This window comes from Fukomys damarensis, unplaced genomic scaffold (genome assembly GCF_012274545.1).
Source record: "Fukomys damarensis isolate Sample0158 unplaced genomic scaffold, DMR_v1.0_HiC HiC_scaffold_9, whole genome shotgun sequence".
Taxonomy (NCBI): Eukaryota; Metazoa; Chordata; class Mammalia; order Rodentia; family Bathyergidae; genus Fukomys; species Fukomys damarensis.
Genome location: NW_022900921.1, coordinates 50321326 through 50338972, shown reverse-complemented (window position 1 = coordinate 50338972; position 17647 = coordinate 50321326). Strand labels below are relative to the sequence as shown.

General features: G+C 48.1%; 1 protein-coding gene across 1 annotated transcript in view; it reads right to left on the bottom strand.

The window, feature by feature from the left end:
* The window catches only part of Sh3rf3 (SH3 domain containing ring finger 3), a gene marked incomplete at its 5' end in the record, with an annotated part of 178915 nt that overhangs the window by 47340 nt on the left and 113928 nt on the right, over positions 1 to 17647 (bottom strand). The window contains one exon of the mRNA XM_033761492.1: positions 9581 to 9676. Coding sequence (XP_033617383.1) covers positions 9581 to 9676 — 96 coding nt within the window. The remainder of the gene's footprint in view (positions 1 to 9580; positions 9677 to 17647) is intronic.

Here is a 17647-nt window from a genome sequence, read left to right as displayed (position 1 = left end):
TGTAAAATTTCTGTCTTTTTTTTTTTTTGGTACCAGGGATTGAACTTGGGACCTTGTGCTTGCGAGGCAGGTGGCAGAACCACTGAGCTAAATCCCTGGCCAGTGAGAATACTGTAAACAATGCCCACCACACCTCACTCCTTCAGGGGCAGGAAGTCATACCTCAATATATCATCAGCAGAAGAGGCAGAAGTTTGGAGGGAAAGAGAGTGGAAGGGACGAAGGTCTGACCTGAGCCTGTGCCTACCCCTCCTGTGCTCAGGTCCCACGGTCTGACCTCAGTCTGAGTGAGCTCATGGCCTCACTGAGGTGCTCAGGGGACTGTGCCGTCAGGTGGGAGCAGCATCCAGGGGCAGGGGCAGTGACATTTGTCATGGAAAGTGCTTGTCCTGAGGATGCATTCTTAGTCACGCAGGGCTGAGAGTATTCATAATGTAACCTCTCATGGATGCACAATTAAAAGAAGCTCTACTGGAGGAAGTTTAGGTAAAAACAGAAAGATAAGTCCTTCAACCAGTATGGACAGGGCCCAGAGGGACCTGTGTGTATTCCAGGCAGTGGAGGGACACTGCACAGACTGCATAGGCTGCATAGACTGACAGGCACAGGGTCATGTGCATGTGTTCATGTGTTTCGCAGGGTTCTATCAAGCATGGCATGCCAGGGTGCAGTGAGGTCATAAGGCTTAGGGTGATCAGGAGCCTGGGGCCCCTTCAAGTTGGAGGAGGAGGACTTGGGTGTTCCTGGGCTCTTGGTCAGTGGCTACAGTGATATGAGAGGGGAGGGGCACGTCTAGAGTCCTGGCCAGCAGGGAGGAGTGACCCCTCACAAGCCCTGAGCCTGAGGTTCACAGGGAAGGGCCCTGATTGTGGGGCACACCACACTGGTGCCTACTGCATGCCCCAGGACTTGCACGGCACTGCAGGTGTGTCAGTGGGAGAGTGAACAGAGACACCCTGCTCTCAGGAGACCCACCCAGCAGGCAAGAAGCAAGCAGGCTTTCCTTAGTGCGTCAGATGGGGCTGAAGACTAAATGGGGCCTGTGGCAACAGGGGCTGAAGTGTCTGAGGAGAGACAGATTCATGGGCACTGATGAGGTCAGTGATGGGGTCAGGTGTGGGAGTCTGCAGCTCTGGGGTGTTGCAGCCCTCTTCTGAAGTGGGACATGGAGGTCCTGAGTCACAGAGGACATGGCACCAGTGATGCACCCTGAGCCCACTGCAGTAACATCAGCAGGAGACTGATGAGAACAGGCTGCTAGTAGTACTGATGCAGCACACCCCCAAATTTCCCTTAAACATATGCTAATTTATACACAGAACAAAAAGGGAATGGAACAATATGCTAACAACCTTTCACTTTGCTCTTTTCTTATGTGAATATTATATTTACTGGTAGGATTATGAGTGATTTTAATTTTCTTCTTTACACTTTTCTGAATTTCCCTATTTTGAGCAAAAACCAGGTATTACTTTTATAATCAGAAAAATTCATTAAAAACAAATGAAACAAAAGAGCAGCTGAGGTCCAGGCATCTGTGGGCCCTGGGGGGCCTTCGAGTTACGGTGGTCACACGCATCTTCTGTTTTGTCTTGGGTGTGTGAAGTGCTGTGGAAGCTCCAGCACTTTCCCAGATGGATGAAAGGCTTTACACAGAGCTGAAGTTCTGGCAAGATCCCGCCAATCTTGCCCCGACTGCTGCGTGGGTTTTGAGCCCAGATGACAGCCACCAGCTGCCAGAATACAGAGATGGAAGGGATCCCAAGGAGCCTCCCCAGTGTGGAGCTCCCAGACTGAAGGACAGGAGGGGTTAACCAAGCCAGAGACCAACAAGGACAAACATGGAGGGATGTGGGTAGACTGCTGGTGGCCCAGGCCAGGATGGCCAGGTCCATTTTCCAGCTGAGGTTGTTTGGGGCAGCGTAGGACTGTGTGTGCCACAGGAGGGAAGAACTGAGGAAGTGATGCCCACCCTGCAGACTGCCCTTGGCCACAGTTACTGACCTGGTTGTGGGTGATTCTGTGACACCCACTAGGTCAGACGTTTTAGCTGCCCATAATAGACCCGAGGGAGGAGATGCTGGAAGCTCATGCTCTGCCATCCTGCTTGTTCAGCTTTGCTCCTCCCTTTCTGCAGAGTCCACGTTTCTATCTCTGATGGTGGGGGTCCATGTCACATGTCCACTTGCAGCCACCGTAAGCCCAGGGTCCTCTCTTTTCCCTCTCCCAGGGCTGACACAGGCCTCAGCCCTCTTGCTGGGACACTGCTTCCAGGGCTGATGCAACAGGACTGCGCACCTCAGCATCCACCTCACAGAGACCCGACTTCCTGCTCAATGGGATCCAGGAACAGGGAATGTGGAGAGAATAGGGCAGAGTGGACAGGACAGGGTGTAGTAAATGGGACAGGACACAGTGGGCAATACAGGACACAGTGGATGGACAGGGCATGATGGATGGCTAGGACCCAAACTGTAGCAATCCCTGGAATATTTTCCCAACATTAAATGTCTGAGAACAGACACATGAGCTCTGCTGATAACTTAGCAAAAATAATGCAAGCAAGTGCACAGGCCCTCTCACCCTACCCCCAAGCCCCATACCAGGAATCAAACTCAGGACCTTGCACTTGCCAGGAAGTTCTCCTCGTAAACACAAGTGTCTGTCCTGGTCTCAAGCCTCTTTCTGATTCTCCAGTGGCACTGGACACTGCCCCACAGCAGGGTGGCTCCCTCAGATAGGAACTGGCCGCTTCCTCCCCCACAGAAGCCCTGAGCAAGGCTCTGCCTCAAGGTGGTCCTGTCATGAAAGCTGGAGTCTCTCAGATCACTCCCTCACCCCATCGGGGTCTGCAAACTTGTTTGCAATGGGACTCTTTTCCTCCACACTGAACAGTTCCTTTAAACAGCATGAAGTTCTGCTTTCCTTGCTTCTGTCTTGGCCTCAACCACTCACTGCGGGACTAAGATGTAGTTAGGCAAGAGACTGGGGCTTCCTACAGCTCACTGCATGGGAGGGAGGTGACTCAGGGGACTCTGGAGTCTGGGTAGGACTCAAAAAATGACAGCTAAATGATTTATAATACAGTTCACACAGTCACTGTCTGTATGTCAGTGTCACTAATATAACCTCCCTGAGATCTCAAAAGGCAGGTGAGGTGACTGCTCTCATTGCAGAGATGAGGAAATGGGAGTGTGGAGAAGTCATGTGGCACATCCAGCGGGGTCCTGAGCAACCAACTCAATACTAAGGCAGGAGTCGGGGAGGAAGTGGATGGATGAATTGATAGGTGGGTAGATGGATGAATGGATAGTGAAGAGTGGATGGATGGATGGTTGGAGAAAAGGAGGGATAGATGGGTGGGTGGATGGATGAGTGGATGGATGAATGGGTGGGTGGATGAGAGGATGGATGGGTGAGTAAATGGGTGGGAGGATGGATGGATGGATAGATGAACAGATGGTGGCATCTTAGTGGTCTGAAGGGGACAGTGTGGAGGGGTTTCAGGGGTGGTTGAAAGGTTCTTTCAGTCGAAATCTAAACCATCAATGGAGACTTGAGAAGGAACTGCAGACCACCTGTTGACAACAGGGCTCAGCACTGGCAGCAGGTATATCTCTGCTTCATAGTTGACACCAAGATGAACATTCTACGGGGGACCCAGGCACAGGTCTTGCACCCTAGAGGAGGGGTTACAGCTGTGTGTGTGCAGCTAGCCCAGGATATATTTGTGGCAACCTGGAAACCTCTCAACTCTTACCCAGTGGTTTCCCAAAGAGCAGAGCAGAGAGCTCAGCACAGCCATGGGCAGAAGGTATCTTCACTATCCATTCATCCATTTACCCACCTATCAATTCATCCATCCACCCTTGCCACACTCCTGCCTTAGGACTGAGTTGGTTGCTCAGGACCCCTCTGGATATGCCACATGACATTTCCACACCCCCATTTCCTCATCCCTGCAATGGAAGCAGTCAGTGAAAACAAGACATCTGGAAGAGGTGGTCCTAACCAAACCTTGGCCTTTGCCAGTGGAAAGAGAGTACTCAATAGCTTCAAACTAGTGCCTTAATTGCTCTTGCTTTGAAGGATTTGAAAGATAAAAAGCAAGTGTGGCTTTGAGCTCCTGAGTGGGCTGAGTAGGAACGAGATGAAGCCAAAATTAGCTGCGGCTTCTCATTCTGTAGTAATTGGCTGAATTGAGGCACATTTAGAAAGTCCCCCAAATGCACACCCATGGGTGAGAATTTCCGCTGAATTCTAAAACTGCCCTGGCCACTAGCAACATTCTCTTGCTCAATCTCACTCTCCCCTCTCAGGGCAAAGACAGCTGAGTGCTTCTCTGCTGAGCTGGGATGACCATGGCAGTGATCCCTTGCCAAGAGCCAGCACTAACTTCAAACTGCAGATCAGATCTCCCCGCAAAGCCTGGTTTACTCTGAAATGGGGAGGCCTGGAGAATTCCTGGACTCCAGAGACTCTGGCCGGATGTGTCTAGTTCCAGCTGTCTAGGATACAGCTCCTCCTGCCCTGTACACCATGCTGACCTCAGCCAGAAGTACCCAACTGTCACCAAATCCTGCCTCCCCACAGCCACACCTACCTTTGCCACCACATCTGGCAAACAGCTACCTTGACCAGGCTGCTCTAGGAACACAGTGGCCTTAGAAAAGGTCTCCAACAAGAGGTGGGTCCACTTCCTAGGCCAGGGCTCACCCTGGGGCTGCATGGAATCTGAAAAAACAAGTTTCTTCCCCAACTTCTTTATTTTTTAAAATTCAATTAATTTGTATTTGTTTCGTTTTTCTAAGCCAGGGTCTCACTGTCTTTTCCAGGCTGGCCTGGAACTTCTGGGCTTACATAATCCTTCTGCCTCAGCTCCCAAGTAGCTGGGACTACAGTTGTACCCCAACCTATTTAAATATAGATCTGCTAGATCTATAGCCTAGAGTGTGTGATGCTGCATGAAATGAGTCAGACCCAGGAAGAATTATGTATGTAAGAAGTCCTTTATGTATGGACACTATTTAAAAAGGTCAAATATCATAAAGACAGAATAACACAGTGCTCACCAGGGTATGGGGAAGAAATGAACCTGTGTCATCCAAGGACACAGAGCAACAGGTACAGGGTGAACAGTCCAAGGAGCAGAACAACAACATGGAGCGCTCCCCATCAGGGCTCTGCTGAGCTCTGATGATGCTGCTCTTATCAAGAAGAAGACATACACTCTGGGGTGGAGGACACAGTATTTTCTTCACTACTGCAGCTACTCTGCCATATATGAGTGTGTCATAAGATGTGTTGTAGACCTTAAACACACACAACATTTGTTCTTTAAAAACGTGCATGATAATTCCTGACTGTCTCACTCCAGTGCCGGGGGTCTTGTTCTATTCTGGGGGTGAGGTGGGCAGTTTAGGCCTGGTGATGGGGCAGGTCACTGGGTGGGACGCTGCAGGGTGGTGGCCTGGGGTTTACAGCCACCTGCCAGGTATCCCTCACTCCACTCCTGACAGCAGGAATGCGCAGGGCCTACTGAGGTCAGGTAGGAACCTGGCATCTGTCAAGCTTGGAGGCCCAGGGAAGGCAGCTGAGGGCCTCATTCCTACATGTAAATAACATGGACAGGGGGCGAGGGCAGAAGCACTAAGGTCAGCAAGGGATATACGCGAGTTCAAGGTGGGTGAAAACACCCCATAGCTTTGGGGTTAATCTTGTCCCTGTGAGCGACACACTGGTAAGGAAGCACAGAGGCCTGAGGCACAAGAGCCACGTTCACATGAGCGGACAGTACTTCCCACAGGCCTCCCATCCTAGTTCTCCACCAACATGCTCAGCCACCTCGTCAGTCTCTCAGTGGCTAAGCCCTCCTCACATTCCTTCAGATCCAAATAAGGCTTGTGTGCAGCAAGCCTCGATTTCTAACTTCGGACACACTGTGTGGGGGAGACGCCCTTCCAGAGCCATGGTGTCTCAGAGTTTCACACACCAACTGAGCCTCTCATAGTGAGTTTCACACTGTGTCTCACACACTGAGTCTCACACTAAGTTTCCTACTTGGGAGAAGGATTTCACTTATTGGGCTCAATAAGGATTTCAGTTTTACTGCTCACACCTTGTCCAGGATCCACAGATCATATCAACAGTTTCCACACAACACACAGGGTTCCTTCACATACAACTGGGGCCACAGAGATGGACATCACACAGAAGGCTGGTGTCTGGCTCAAGGCCAGAGGTCTGTACCCACCACCACATGGTCCTCGCACCTGGGATGAGGCTTCCTTGCTTCCTAGAGCCGGCACCCACCCTATCTCTCTACTGCCCAGAACCCAGAACTGAAATACACCAGTGCTCTGGGCTCCAGCCCCTGCAGGACACAGGTCTCTTGAGAGCAGGGAAGGTGAAGAAGCTGGCCACACATACACAGCTATGTTCCAGTGAAGCCCAGACCTCCCTGACCTGCTGGGCTGTGGTGCTGCCACTGGGTCACTGTGGCTCTGAGGTCTGAGTTCTGGGCTGACTAGGTTGTATGGGTGCCCTCAGGAAAGGGACTGGCTGGCTAGGGGTACCGGGGTGGGGCGCTCTGTGACAGGGCAGGGCCCAGACTGAAGGCAACTCTTCACTGTGGCACTACACTCCCGACCTCAGGTGGCACTGTGACATGGGAAGGAGGGACTCCCTCAGACAGATTCTTAGAACAAGGTGTTCTGAAAATCTGAAATGATGAATCTGTGTCCTCAAGGACACAAAAGGAAGACCTTGCAGAGTGTCTGGACTCAATCCTGGTCCCTTCCTGGATGGATTCCCAAGCGTGAGTGCCCAGCCTTGCTCTCTGCATATCCCTCATGGGAAGAGCAAGGTCAGCCTGGGTCGCAGCAGTGCACCTGCCTGACATCTGGTGTCTGGGTGGGTACACTTGGTCTCTGGAGAGGGGGTAGGTTGATGAAGGGTGATTGTGCACAAAAACGGAGGGGTGAGAGGAACAAGTAGGTAGTGCTGGGCCATGGGACTGGGGCAGGGCAGCAGGAAGCAGAGCAAAACAGGGTGGGAGGAGTCCCAGGAAGCACAACAGGGACAGGAAAGGGCCTGGGGCCAGCAGCTCGGCCCCTGATATTGACACGTTGGCAGCTGGTGTCTAGGGGCTGCAGGGAGGACAGGAGGATTATTCTACAGTTTTGGGACAGGGTTAGCCTCTGCAGAGTTGATGCTGGAAACAGAGGAAAGATTAGTTTCAGTCACATCTGTACCCTGGGTCTCACTATCTACCCAGCAAGAGGTCTAGGCGGGTTTTCAGGACACGCACTTGTTTATCAGGCTCACCACAGTTTGGCTATCCCAGGCTGACTGCACACAGTTGCAGAGGCCAGGTGGGGCAAGGCCCAGTATGAGTCCCTTGGTGAGCTGGCAGGACTACAGCTGCACACCTGCACATAAACCTGACAGTTTTGCACTGAGATTGAGGATCGTGTAGAAGGGCACAGCAGGAGGACAGTGCATCCTTACACAGGTAAGACAGCACATATCCAAAGTGAGGTCAGGGCTCTGGGTCCCTACATGGGTGAGTTTAGGTGATGCTGCGGCATATTCATCCTTACTTCTCAAAGCAGCATTTTTGTTTCCACCATCTTTGGTTCGCCATCTTTGTCCTCAGCTATTTCACTCCATGGACACTGGAATTGTTTCCACCTGAGCCACAGTTACAAAGTTTCTAACAGCATTTCTGCATGCTTTCTTTGGGTATCCCTTGAGATCTTGCCTGAGAAAATGTTTCACTGGCTAAAAATATTTGGGGGCTCCCATGTAGGACTTTTAGAGTACCTGGTGGTTGGTGTTCATGTATTAAGTCCTCATCTTCAGCAGCAAGATGGATAAGAATTCCTGGCCTGGGCTGCAGAAATGCCACACAAGCATGGGGACCTGACACAGTGGTCAGGACAATGCACATATCTGGACCTGAAGTGCCCCCAACTGCTAGCTCATGGGTTCACACTCAGGGATGCTGGATAGAGACTGAATTTTGAGGTCACCTACTGCATCTTTAGATTAATCTACTTGGATCCATAGCAAGGTTACAATGCTGGGGTTGATGGAAACTCAGTGAGTGGGGGCTTCTTGAAGCAAGTGTGTCATAGGAGCCACAGCCCTTGGAGACAGTGTCTTGCTCCCCACTCCTCCTGTTTGCCCCAGTTGAGCTGATTTTTTTCTACCATGTGCTCTCTGCTATGATATTTAGCTTCACCACAGCCCAGAAGCAACAGAGCCCAGAAACCATGGACCGAAACTCTGAAACTGAGATCCAAAATAAATCTTTCCTATTATTATTGTTGTTGTTGTTGTTATTTTGTGATGGTAGGGATTGAGCCCAGGGCCTGGGCTTGCCAGGAAAGTGCTCTACTGCTGTGCTGCACCTCTGCTGCCCCCCCGGCCTTTTTTGAGACAAGGTCCTACTAAATTCCCCATGCTGTCACCAAACTCGAGATCCACCTGCCTTGACCTCCCAATGGAGGTCCCCGGTGTCACCCCACCTGCCCTCTCCTTCTGTCAGTTGATTTCCTCAGGTACTGTCACAGCGATGCAGATGCCTGCCAGGTACTCCAAGTGACCTAGACACAGAGTGTGTGGATACCATCATGAAAGGTATTTAGGATCTCCTAGAAAGCTTATCCAGGGTAGATGTGAGGGAAACACTTGTCCAGATATTTAGGAAAGAGGGAGGAAGAGGAAAGATAGAGAAGAGTCCTAGATGCCACATCTGCAGCATCCACACTCACTGAAGAGGGAAGATCCTTCCGCACACTGACAGAAGTGGCACTGGGGTACCATGGGCAGGATAAAGAAGGGTGAATATGGGGCCAGACAGCCTGTGTTCAACTCCAGCACAGCATCAACTCGCGGTGGGGTTGGCTACCCCCAGACCCCTGGTGCCTCTGTCTGCTCATCTGTGCAGTAGATGTATCCATCATTCTCAGTTCCCCACATTACTGCAAAGTTTAGAGAGGTTCTCAGAAGCATTTGGCCCTCAGTCAGCCCCAGATGAAAGGATGCTAGTACTGGATGACTAGAGGTGACAGGATGAAAGGATGCCTGCACGTGGCCTTACACTGACAGCCAGAGAACACACATGCCAGGGGCAGACACCCACACAAATAGCCCAAGGGGACAGCATTTCAGATGGTCCCCTTCCTGCCACTACCCTAAGGGTACCCCCAGGAACCAAGTGCTTCCTGGTGACAGAAAAGAGGCAGGAATCAAGGGGCCTCAATGCAGGCACAAGCTGTGAGTGGCAGGAGGAGCAACATGGTCTCCAGCCCTGTGCATTACAAGAAATCCTGAAGGGGGGGGCACTTTTATCCTCAGGGCTAGGGGAATAGAATAACAGGATGTGGGACCTATCAGGAAAACAGTGCAACACAGGAATCTGAGAAGGCTCTGGGGTGTAGGTGTTCATGCTGGCCACAGCCACTCTTGCACACCAACAGGTGGTGTGAGTGAGCTCCATTAGCTGGAGGACCTCATCTCCCCTGGAGCGGGCTCCTAGGCTGACACAGTGGCCCAGGCACAGGCAAGGGCTTACCTGCACATATAGCAGAGGAAAGATCCCAATCCGGTCTCCCAGCATGCCCTCTGCCCAGTTGTCATCCACACGGCGGATCACGGTCAGAACTTCATCCTGGAGATTCCAGAGCCGCCATGCACACCCCAAAAGGAAAACAAGAGACTGGTTAGATGTAGAGGCCAGGAGCAGATCCAGGAAGCTATGGGGTTCACTCAGCCTTCCCTTCCATCCACCATCTTGCTCTGATGAGGGTGAGCATGGCCCCATGTCACCACCAGGGAACCTGACAATTCCAAATATAGTTGCAGTTTTAAGACACAGGCTTCTATGATTTATTTAATGAAAGAAAAACATACTGGATAAAAATAAATTCAGCTAAGAATAACATGCTTTGTTTCTGGCTCCAAGCAAGAACAAAAGGAGAAGTGACCCAAGCCAAGTGCATGATTTAGAGCCGTGAATCCAGGGAGCTTTGCACCCTCTCATCCTTAGTTCCCCCAGCACATCCAGCACATAAGTGCCATGTGGGAACAGCTGCACACAGGAAGCAGATGCAGGGAAGGGAGAGGAGCTCTCAAGGAGCCTAGACAGGATATGAGAGGAAGCACTTAGGCACACTGTTCTGGGTCTAGAAACTCCAGAGACAAACGACAGGGTGTGTAGGGTGAGAGGAAGGACCCAGAAGAGATAGAGACTATTTGGGCTGTGGGCAGAGGAGCAAGGAGCAGAGACATGGCTGCAGCAAGTGCCAGGAAATGTGAACCTGTTTCCAGCTCCTAGCTCAGGAGTACCTGACCCAGGCAGGACAACACCCATGAGGTATGTTTTTCCCCACCTTCCTGGCCACACTTCTTTCAGCAATCAGTGTGTGCCCTCAGTCTGCAGCCAGCCTCCCAAAAGCCTCCCTATCCGTCATCCTTGGGCATCTGCTGAAAGTCAGCTGGGCATCAGATGTGCGTGGAATTCATGGAGGACACCCTCAGGTGCGAAGGTGCCACCTGCCCTCCCTAGAAGCTGCCATGCCTCTGTGAAGCAGGAAGCTGGCAGCATAGCCTCTCTCCAGGTCAGCAGGGGACGTCCCAACTTGGGCAGTGGACTTGCCCTGAAGCACAAGGAACTGTGGTGAGTGGGGTGCTCTGCAAAGATGGGGGATGGTCGATGGGGCAGAGGCAGCGGGACTCCATGCTGCACGGTTCCCAGGCCTCCTCCAATCCTTTGGAGTGTGTGGGTGGGGCAAGTGTGGCTCACCCTTCTCCCATTCTCAGCTTTCACAAACAGCAAGTAGGTGATCTGAGACTTTGGAATTTAACTGCACCTGGCATAAGGGTCCTCAGTCAAGGACAGACCAGACCAGCGATAGTGGCTCTGTAAATTATAGGAAAATCCCTGCTGCCTTTGTAGCTGTCACAACACTGCGGCACAAGGCATCATGCAGTTGTCTATAAGAGGAGGCTGTGTGAACCCACCCCCCACGCGCCAGACGTATGAAGGTACATCACAGACGGTGTGTGACACTTGATGGTGAGCAACTGTGTCATCCGTGTATTTATGGCACTAGTATCATTTCAGAGCATGTTCCTCCTCCTCCAAAGAGCACTTTACTATAAAGGCATGAGTGTCAGTAGCATCATGCTGCGGTAGCCTCACACAACTCAGGTACCCTTGACTGTAACATTTTTCTTGCTCTTTTTTTTTTTTTTTGGTACTGGGGATCGAACTGAAGTCCTTGCGCTTGTGAGGCAGTCGCCAGAACCACTGAGATAAATCCCAGCCCTTCTTGCTCATTTTTAAAACTTTTTTATTGGTACTGTACCCACTTTCACAGTACAGTGATTGCACTCATTGTGGAGTTGTACACGAATGTGGCTTCATTGTTTTCACTCCCCACCTCCTGAATTCCCTGCATCTCTTGATCCTCTTCCCTTTTTCTTGCTCTTTCTGATCTGGTGCTGTCATTGTGGCCCTGGGGACACCAGGCTGTGCCATATCTTGCTGTACAAGTGCTTGGTGTGTGATGGCTGTGCCATCGAGGCTGAGTAAGTCCACATTCTGACAGTAGCACAACTACCATGGAGTTGCCTAGCAATGCAGTTGTGTAATCCTTTAAGTGTCCTGTCATAAGTGATGCAGCTGTACGTCTTCCAGGGAACAATGAAGAACAGGAAACACAGAGCCACCTGTAAGGTGCCACCTCATGCAGGTGGGAGATGCATCCCAGGTCTCCTGTCAGGTGCCGAGTGCAGGCTTCCCTGTGTCCCTCCAGCTGAACAGAGGACTGGCCTGTGTGGTGTCCAGGGATCACCTTTCAACTGCCGTGCGTGCACCCACCTCGTCCCAGCAGGAGGCCTGGCCAACTCAGACCACAGAGGTCACTGATCAGACAGAGGGAAAGTAAGTTAACTGTGTAAAATTAAAACTTAAAAATAAGAAAATAGTAGATTAATTTTGAATTTAGAAAATCAGAATACCCATACTTTTATCTAATGCTGTTCTAAAAACTAAAGCCAAAGAAATAAAAAATAAACAAGTATAAATATTAGAAAGACAATTATATAATTTTCTACCTATAAAAACAAAGTAGTACAATAAGAATTTGAAAAAAGCTGCCAATTTTAAAATAAATTCATAAAAATTATTGGCTTTCCTAGGTATTATCAATAATCAGAAAATATGATTAAAATTGTCTAATCATTAAAAAATAGTTCTGTGTACATGCCAAAACTAGCTCCATAAAGATCAGACATATAGAAAGAAGCTTGATTATCCAAGAAGAAAACACGAATAGATATTTCATCTTAAGCTGGGGAAGGTATCTAAAATATGACAACAAAGATTTGGCTGACGGAAAAAATGACTTCTATGTTAAAAATAGCAGTCACAAAACAAAAAGCCAAACTAGAAAACTCTTGCAGGACACATGAGGGATAAAGGCTTCATATCTCTGCTGCACAAAGACTTTAAGCAACAATGGGGGGAAACAGACAAACATTTAAAGGAAAAATAGGCCAAAGACAAAAAAAAAAAAATCAGGGAACTCACAAAAGAAGAAAGCAAACTGCCATTAAACAAAAAATCAATCCCAGGGATGATTTTAAACAAGAGTCACATTTTTCCTCTTTGTTCTTCTACTTGTCCATTTGTCACAGACGAACATCAGGGTGACATGGGGTAGGACAAGGACGCAGGAAGCAGGCACCTCCTCTTTGGGTGGGTTCTAATCTTGGGGAAGCAGCCTGGCAATGCCCTGGAAGCTGCATCATGCCTGACCTGAACATGCCACATCTAGGGACAATGTCCCAAGAAGACCTAAGTGTGTACCAAGACTTGGCTCTGAAGATGTCTCTTCTGGTGCTTGTTAAACTTCAAGAAAGCTAACACCAAATGCATAGTAGAGGGGACTGGCTAAACCTCTGTGGCACTGTCCCCTCCATGAGATACACTTTATCTCTCAAAATGGTATTGGGGAGAAACAGTGGTGATGAACGTTCTGAAAGGTGAATTGGAGTCCATGAGGAGAGCGAGGTGATGGACCCCAAGGCAGAAGAGAGAAATGGCAAACTCCACTTTCCCCCTGACTCCCAGCTCATTACAAACTGCATTCTCTCCAACTCCTGGATCACAGCATGAGAGAGGAAGCTTGAGCCTACAGAGTTGCAGTGATAGCAGGGGACTCTGGAGGCTTCCAGGGAGAAATGTATGAGCACAGTGAAACAGTGGATGTGGTGGACTGCAGCGGATAAAGTAGCCCAACAATGACATATGAAAAATTGTATTTGCAAGTTTGGAGGAGGGTGAAAGTGAATCATCAGGTGATGCACAGATGATGATGTTGGCCATGTGAGCCAAAGTTCCTGTGACAGTGAAATGGAGGAAGAATCAACCAAAACAGACACAGGTATGAAGACCCATGTGATTCAGATGACAAAGAAAACAGCAATATCAGTACATGTTTCACAACTCAAAATGGTACAAAATGGTCACACGATCAAATGGAATATTCCAGTGTTAGAACTACATCTGAAAACAGAGTGAGGATTTCAGCAGGAGTGAAACCTGATTGGATGGGATGCCAGGACTCCCTTTCAATGTTGGAAATTATTTGTAACAGACAAAATGCCATATGATGCTGTGAAATATGCAAATGATGAAATACGAGTAAAGTATTCTGTACGCACAAATACCCATACTCAAAAGTGGATTTATTATGACACCACACTAGCCAGACTGAAAGCACCCTTAGGTCTGCCATACTTAGCAGAGCTTTCTCATGGGAATCACAGGAATGTAAGGGCTGGGATTTAGCTCAGTGGTTCCACCACCTGCCTTGCCAGCACAAGGTCCCACGTTCGATCCCTGGTACCACCCCCCCGCCAAAATGCTCAAGGAATCACAGGAATGTAAAAGACTTACTGAGGAGATTTGATGTTTTACAAAATTAACTCAGGTTTGTTGACAAAACTACCCACCAAGATAGAAAAAGAACTGATAATCTGGCTGTTAGCCACTCGTTTGAGAATTTTCTTTCAAAAGGTCAAGCAATTTACACACCATCTGGATACATGACTACTGATGAACATATTACAGCCTTTCATGGTTGCTGTAGCTTTAGGCAGTATTTGGCACTCATAGTTAAAGGAAGAGGATGGAAGGAAGTGATTCAGCTCCTTTATTTATAACTGTATTAAAACCCTGACAAAACTGGTCTGAGATGGTAACTTTTACAATAAAACCAAAGGCAGAGTAGATGTTGATGAGTTATGCAACAACTATGATGTAACTGGATACACAAGGCATTAACCAATGACTGTGTTTTACTCAATCCTAAACATAAGTGGCACAGTTGGATAGTTTACAAATAAAATAAGTACAAAATATCACAGAGAAAAAATTTTAGAGGGTTGAGACTAGAACTCATGAGAGATTGTTTACAGCAGAGGAAGAACAAAAAAAAAAAAAGTTTCTGCCCAGAGAACTATTAAAAAAAAATTGTGGAGCACATTGGTGAGCTGACGTGAACAGACAGGCGTAACATCCCAAAGACTTAGTGTAAAAACAGAAAAATAAAAAGACTTCAACTGTGCCCTACAAAAATTGGCAAGAAAACAAAACGTATGTGCTATCAATGTAAGTGATACTTGTTCATGGAACATGTAACTGTCATGTGTGATGACTGCATTGGTGTGCCAGCTGAAGCAAAGATTATTTCTGTGATAGATTTTTGTTTGTACCTTATAGTCTACGTAGGCTTTTATGTCTGAGGTTATCTTTTAGATTTTTTAAGCAAGTAAACAGCTGATGTGACATTAAAAAAAAAAAAAGGAAGAAGAACAACAGTGGTGTTCAGGGAAATGTCCAGTTGAACACAAAATGCCAGTCCCAGGCCTGCTTCCTGCTTTCCAGCTTAGCTCCTCAGTACAATCTAGTTTCTTCTGCAGATTGCCAGGGTGAGGGGCTCCACATGTGCACATGGTGCCTTCCCACACAGTGCACTTCCGTTTGATTGGTCTGACATTTGCTGAGTGACTTTGGTATGGCTCCCAACCACTCTAACAGCCTCACAGTAATACAATACACTGTATTTATCTAGTAGACCTGACAATTATTTTTAGGGCTGGGGATTTAGCTCTGTGGTGCCACTGCCTGCCTTGCAAGCACAAGGTCCTGAGTTTGATTTCCAGTACCAAAAAAAAAAGAATTTATTTAGTAGACCTGAAAATTATTTTTAAATGAAAAACTAAGTTGAAAAACCATCTGTACAGCATTCATTTAGTGAACATATCATTATTAATTTTACAAATGTGGTCTGATTTTTGGTTAAAGATTTTAAAAATACACACCTAGAAAAAGTGTGTAAACATATATTCCATAATTTGTATGACAGATAACTAACTGTAGGACAGGAAGTAGTCAAGACACTTTTAATTTTTAAGCTCCTATTTTCCAAATATTCTACAATGAATACCAATCAGTTTCACAGTAGAATTATCTCACAAACCAGAAAATAAATATAAGAAGGAAACAAAAGGCCTAAGATTTTCTTGTTTCTGGACAACACCCTATATTTTCATTTCAACTTCTTCAAGAAAGTTGAAAAATCAAATATCAAAATTTTATTTTGTTTTAGTACAGAGGAAACTAGTTGGCAGAGACTGGGGCAGAGGACAGAAACAAAAGCACCCAGCCTGGCAATCACTGTAGATCCCTGCAGTAAGGTAAAAATTAAAAATATAAATGTTCCTCAGTAGGAGGTGAGACAGGCACCGGGGTTCTGACTGGGGCTTTTAGTCACGCAGGACTCCACTTGGGTTGTCACTGTTGACACACACACCATTCCACCAAACAGGAGATAGGCACTTTCAGCTTCCCACGTGGCACCTAAGACACTGCAAGTCACCACTCCATCCCAAGACACATAAAAAGCTTAACAAGCCAAAAGCCAACTAAATTTCTCAGACCTGTGGCAGAATGGGGTGACAGCAAACTTCTGCTGCCACCAGGTGATGGAGGGAATCACAGAACCCAGGAGGGTACCCAGGGATCTGGACCCCATGTGAGGAATCAGCAGGGCAACAAGGGGCCTGGGGGTCTCAGGCAACCTGGACACAGGGCCAGGCTTTATGAGCTTCACCTCCGGGATGCCTCCTGGTCCTGCAGGGAATATCAGAGAAACTGACCTGTGACAGCAGGAGGCAGAAAAGGAGCCATCTCAATATGCCAGAGCACCTCGCTCTTCCTCAGGAGTCTGCATGGAGCCTCACTGCAAGTTAACTGGAATAAACCAGTCTACCCCAACAGCCAGTTCCAGCTGCCCTGGTCACCAAGGCGAAGTGGAAGACTGAGAAGTGCAGGGCCAAGACCATCACAAGACTCCAGAGCCCCACCCCACACTCCCAACCACCACTTGCTAAGACTGTTTATGGTGGCTCCTGTGTGCAGAATAACTTGTCTGGTTGTCAGGAAAAAAGGGCAAGACTTACTATCAGGTGCAAGACAGTTTGACACCAGGTCCAGATTCAGATCTAAGACTGGGAATTTAAAATAGTCTCAATGAAGATGCCTCTGGCTTCGTGGATGCATAGCACAGGGAGCAGATGTCAGTGTGAGCAGTAAGATGGATATTCTAAGAAAGACCCCAAGAATGCTGGTAATCAAAAGCAATAACAGACTCGTAGATGCCTTTGACAGGATCTCAGGAGATGGGATGTGGCTGAGGGAAGAACCTCTGAGCTCCAGGTATCATGGTAGATATGTCCAAAATAGAAAAGCAAAGAGAAGAAACAGAAAGAAAGAAAGATGGGGGGGGAGAGAGAGAGACAGAGAGAGAGAAAGAGAGAGAGGGAGGGAGGGAGAGAGAGAGAGAAGGAGAGAGAGAGAAAGAGAGAGAGAGAGAGAGAGAGAGAGAGACAGAAAATAGAACAGACTATCCAAGAACTTTGAGAAAACTACATAACAGTTACAGAAGAAGTAAAGAAAGAAACCTGAAAATATCTGAAATGATGACAGCTAACACTTTCAAAGGACATCAGGGCAGTGAGATTGCTCAATAGGACATGATGTAGACACTTGTCACGACACGTGTCCAAGCCACAGAATACACAAGAGGGCACCCTCATGTACCAATAGACTTGGTCCTGACTGCTGACACAGGGTCATAGATGATGAAAAACATTGCCCCTCACAAGGAGGCTGTGCCTGGCACAGGAGCACATGGACCTCTCTATGTCTTCTGTGCACCTACAACTGATATTAAAAAGTCATGTCTATTCAAAAAATAGAACTAGAGCAAGGAAAAGGGGCAAACAAAGCTCCCCACGATGATGTGGGTGTGGAGCTCACAAATACAATCCTGAGAGAAAACAGGGCTGAACACAAATATGCATCATGTCTGAGTCCATCTATCTGAAGTCCAGAACACAACTCTTCACAGTTCCAGTAAATGTGGAGGACCAAGAGTGATACTGGCTGAGGCCCCAGGTGCTTGCTTTCTACTGACCAGGCAGTAACTGGACGTTCCTCCTGGATATTCACTGGTGCCATGCTGAGTTTTTTTGGTTTGTTTTGGTTTCGGTTTTTTTTTTTTTTTTG